Source organism: Cyprinodon variegatus, unplaced genomic scaffold (genome assembly GCF_000732505.1).
Source record: "Cyprinodon variegatus isolate N-32 unplaced genomic scaffold, C_variegatus-1.0 Scaffold116, whole genome shotgun sequence".
Lineage (NCBI taxonomy): Eukaryota > Metazoa > Chordata > Actinopteri > Cyprinodontiformes > Cyprinodontidae > Cyprinodon > Cyprinodon variegatus.
Genome location: NW_015150569.1, coordinates 353,265 through 357,812, shown reverse-complemented (window position 1 = coordinate 357,812; position 4,548 = coordinate 353,265). Strand labels below are relative to the sequence as shown.

The 4,548-nt window shown below is 35.3% G+C and overlaps 2 protein-coding genes across 3 annotated transcripts in view; both read left to right on the top strand.

Moving 5' to 3' along the window:
• Positions 1–1,379, top strand: part of snrpe (small nuclear ribonucleoprotein polypeptide E) — a 9,256-nt gene extending 7,877 nt beyond the window's left edge. The window contains exon 5 of the mRNA XM_015375279.1: positions 1,177–1,379. Within this exon, the coding sequence (XP_015230765.1) occupies positions 1,177–1,232 (56 nt within the window). The 3' untranslated portion in view covers positions 1,233–1,379. The remainder of the gene's footprint in view (positions 1–1,176) is intronic.
• Positions 1,380–1,852: 473 nt separating this feature from the next.
• Positions 1,853–4,548, top strand: part of LOC107085118 (cell division control protein 42 homolog) — an 18,334-nt gene continuing 15,638 nt past the window's right edge. The window contains exon 1 of one of the 2 annotated variants that reach the window (XM_015375278.1): positions 1,853–1,969. The gene's annotated coding sequence lies outside the window, so the exon portion shown is untranslated. The remainder of the gene's footprint in view (positions 1,970–4,548) is intronic. The other variant, XM_015375277.1, reaches the window with a different exon arrangement.

The window sequence follows — 4,548 nt, the reverse complement described above, 5'->3', positions numbered from 1 at the left end:
CTCCCTGCCAGCTCCCAGATCAGCTTCTCTCATTGGTTGATGCAGCGTGTCCAGCAGCTAAAGTTAAAATGGCTGCTGCTTGTGAAGTGCCTCAGAAGCTCATGAGGCTCTGCTCCTGCTGCTGCTATAGACACTGCAGGGCCTTTAGCTGCACCTTGATGCGTGTCAAACATTAACTTTGATTGTAAACCAGCTGCTTGTGCTGCTAGCGGTCTGAATGTAGCATTAGCCTTAAAAACTAAAAATAAGACCAGAGCCCTTTCTGTCATGGCTTTATTCTCTAATGTTCTCTCAGATTTAAATAAACATTTTCTTCCCCCAAGTATGGCAGGTTTTTAATTTGTATCTGAATAAAATGCATACCAAACATTTCAAGCCTTTTGAATTTTATTTATTTGAGAACATTTTGTTTCCACTTTTATGAATTAATTAGTTTGATTGACATTTGGCAGGAAATATGTGTTTGTGTTCAAAGTTTGATAAAATAAAAATAATTTAAGAGTTAAGCAAAGCTTTGTAAGGCACATTGAATCGGCCTCGAATAAATTATTTTATTGGTGATTATCAAGTTTGTTGTGACCATTTATGATACATTTTTGTCATTTCTATCAAATTAGTTTTCTTCTTTTGGTAGGTAGAATATATTCAAGTTAATTTAGAACCAAAATTTGTAACTTATTGTGTTTGGAATTGTTTAGATGAGGTTAATTGTTGGATCCTCCCATTAGTTGGTGTAATTAAGAACACAGCAGGGCTGTGCTGGATTGGTTGGTAAATGTCTGGTTTGGACGGGAGGTTTTGTAAAATTATTTTTTTAGAGCTTCAAACATTTAATTTACATTTTTCGTTTTCACTAAGTTGCAAGACATTTTTAGGTAATTATTTTGTCTTTGCTTTTACAATAAAATAATTCAAGTTGGGAGTGCGTACAAAGCCAAAAGCCACCTGTTACCATCCATAGCCTTTGTTGGAAATGTTGGTATTTTTGGAACAGAAGGCTGCGACAAAGTTTAAATTGATCCACCTTTAACTGTAAAACTCTTTTCTATCCTTTTTAAAGTGACTTTGACTGTTTTTAATGAGACCAGTTTAGAAATAATCTTGATGTAAAAAATAAACTGTTTTTTGCATAATTGTGGCTTTCCTAATTACCTTCTTTGTTTCCTTTTCTCCCAGGGAGGATCATGTTGAAAGGAGACAACATAACGCTGCTGCAGAGCGTGTCCAACTAGACATGGAAAAGACGCCTGCAGCTCTGGACTTTCTGTTTTTCCTTTTCTTACGGTCTGGGTGTTTTGTTATTATGACATGAAGATGGATTTTTTTTTTTTTCGTCTGCCACATGGTTCCATTCTGAAATAAAGTTTTGTTTTTCCTAAAATGTGTTGTGTGTTATTTAAAAGAAATATGTGGGTGGTTGGGATACACAGAGGCTTGAATGCAGTCTCTTTTAGTTAAAATTCCTTACTTCATATATAGAACTGGAGAAATATTTAGTGGAGTTAAAATGTAGCAACATTTTTTCACTTATAAGTAGACAATTTAAGATCTGTCCAGGGACAACAGATAAAAAAATTGCCTTTTGGTTAATTCTGCTGAATTTGCAGGAATGCTTATTAATGTCCCTGTCCAATATAAAATATAGAAACATATTTCCAACTAATTAAACATTTAATAAACTAATTGCACATCCTGGCTCTATTTGTAATTATTTTTCAGTGAGTTTTTTTTTTTTTAGCCTGCCTGCTGTAATTTTAAACAAACCACTGAACTTTAGAAACAAAAACGTTCAAATTTCTACTTTGTTGGGCTGTTTTCATTAGTCTTTAATTGTCCTTCCGTTTATGGGGGAAATGAAGAAACGTAATGACGTAGAACCACAAGACGTACGTGCCCTTGCTGAACTGCCTGGGAAGCCCCTAGTGTGGAGCTGCCAACGCCCGGTGTTGAAACTAAAATTGAGAATACGGTACGGAAATTTATTACTCAAACTTTGTGTTAGAGGCATGTTTTTAATGGTTCGTATTGTTTTATTATGTGTGAATATTATCTACAATGTCCCCTGCTTCCAATTGGACTGTATCTGCTTATTTATGTAATTTAAAAACCAGCATCCGCTAGCTTTAGCTTAGCATGCTAGTCCTTAGCATGCTAGCCCTGTAGCTAACGGCAGGTTCGGTAAGTAAACACAGACTACCGCGATAATAGACCGGAACGGAAATGCAGCTTTTCTCTGTTTAATGGATGTTTAATTTAATTTAAACCTTAATTAAATGGGTTTATTTGTTTAAAATAAAGCAGCACATTTCTGATCAGTAGACTGGAGTTTAAGGTTTTAGTGGGTAGAATAAAAATGGTAATTTTATCTTGACATTAAAGTAAGGTACTAGGTTTAACGGTGTATAATTTTAACTACATAAATAATAGTTATAAATGAGGATAGTTAGAGACAGAATCTGTTTACCTGGCCATTTAAAGAGCAGACAGGAAACAGGCCAAAGAGGCCGGGATGTGGTTCAAACGCAACAGCTGAAACGGTGGCTTATTTTATCTTTGCTAAGAGCAGATGTCCAAAATGCAGAAATCATCAACACATTAAAATTGATGTTTTACGGTTGTTATGTTTTCAGAGAATGAGAAAGGAAGCGCAGAGAGGTGTAAACATCTTATAGTAGTTTGATTTTTTGGGTCATATTTGTATTTTTCTGGGGGTTTAAGTCGTGTCAGTTTGGCTTTATCTGCTTTATCGATTAACAAAAACCTGCTTTATAAGACTGATCCTTCCCACTGTTGAACAGGCCTGCCCTACTAACACAGATGCATGGATTAAGTCTGAAAAGGTTTCCAACTGCAGCCGCCCCTTTTCAGCTCCTCACATCCAACACAGTCTGGCTGTTTTTCCTTATAATCTGCTTATTAGAGGATTTTAACCTCATGATTCCGTAAGAGTATTCATTAACACTTGAAACTATATGAAGGTTTTGTTTTCTGGGGCTAAATTGTTCCTTTAAGGATGTGGGTCGGGTTCTTAGAGAGCAGATTACTGAGATAATGACAACGATTTGTTGTCAATAAAAATCTTTCTTTTCAAAATCCTGCTGGCTCTCATCGCTGCAGAGTAGTTCACAAACCTTTCATCATTAAAGCTCATTAAATGATTTTTAAATTAAGGCCTTAATTGGCATTACAATTCTGTGATTATAGGTGGCATTTAAAATGCTTTATTTAAAAAATAAAAAAAACGTCAGATATATTATATCAGATATAACTTGTTCCACGTGGTTGTGCAGAACTGCTTCTAGTTGATCTTAAAGGTTTGTTTATATATGTGAAGAGAATGAAAGAGAGTGTGTGGGTAGTTGTTGATGGCATTAAAATGATTTTTAAGAGCATTAAAAAGCAGTAAATCAGAGTTACTTATTCCAGTATAAACCCTGGAGGGGTCAGTCATCTGAATTTGTAGGGGTAGACTTTAAAACTAGTGTGTAAGTGTTTCATTTATATATACTTAGAAATGTGATGTTTATTGGCCAGATTTAGTTTTATTTCATTTTTTACCTGTACAGATTTTTGTTTTAATGGGATTTGTATTAGAAGATATAAAATAATATTTCTAGTTTTCCAGATGTTATCCAACCCTCACTTTTCAGGACTCTTCATGCGTCCCCACCTCCAGGATTTAACCTTTTCCAGCATTAGCTGTTTCTGTTTTATGCTTGGGTGTGATCCGACTAAACATAACGGTAAACGCCGGCTGTTTAACATCATTTCCTGCTATGGTGATGGGCAGCCAGCACCTCACCTCTCAGTTGGACCTACTCCGGACATTATAGGCCTTAATATTTGTGTAGTCATGCTTGAGTTTTAAAAACCCTCTTTACACTAAAGAACTCAAGTTTTTAATATAAATTTGCTTGTTTAAGATTAAGTCAGTAAGATCATTTGACTTTTGATTAACTTGATATTTAAAAGCTAATCTCTCCAAAAAAGGTTTTTTTTCCAAGTTTGAAGACCTGAGGGTTTGGTTTTTCCATCTATTTGAATATTTGATCACTTAAGTTAAAAGATTTCTTAAAATTAAACAATTATTTAATTTTCTGTGCTAAGGAATGCACAGGAAGGAAGACAAAGGAAGACAAAACCAAATGACTGAGACTATGTTCACACTGCAGGCCTTGATGCTCAATTCCAATTTTTTTTTGTGAAATCATTTTCTTTGCGTTGCCATTCAAATTTCTAAATATATTCGCCATGTATGTGATCTCCTGTTTGAACTGCATTCATACAACCTAAGTGTCCCGCATGCGCTTTAGTGGACACAATGAGTTCACAGGCCAGCATGCTCTGTGTTCCTTAAACATGGATGGTAGCGCTGGAGAACATCTAGTGATTTTTTCCATACTTTAAAAACTCAAATCTTTCCAAGATAAACATAGAAACTGCTCTCTGCATTATTGTCCACCATGGCTGTTGTTTTTCTTCCAGCTTCTGTGTTGCAAAAAGCAGAATAGTGACCTTTGTGTTAATGGTGTTCAGGTGGGATGAATG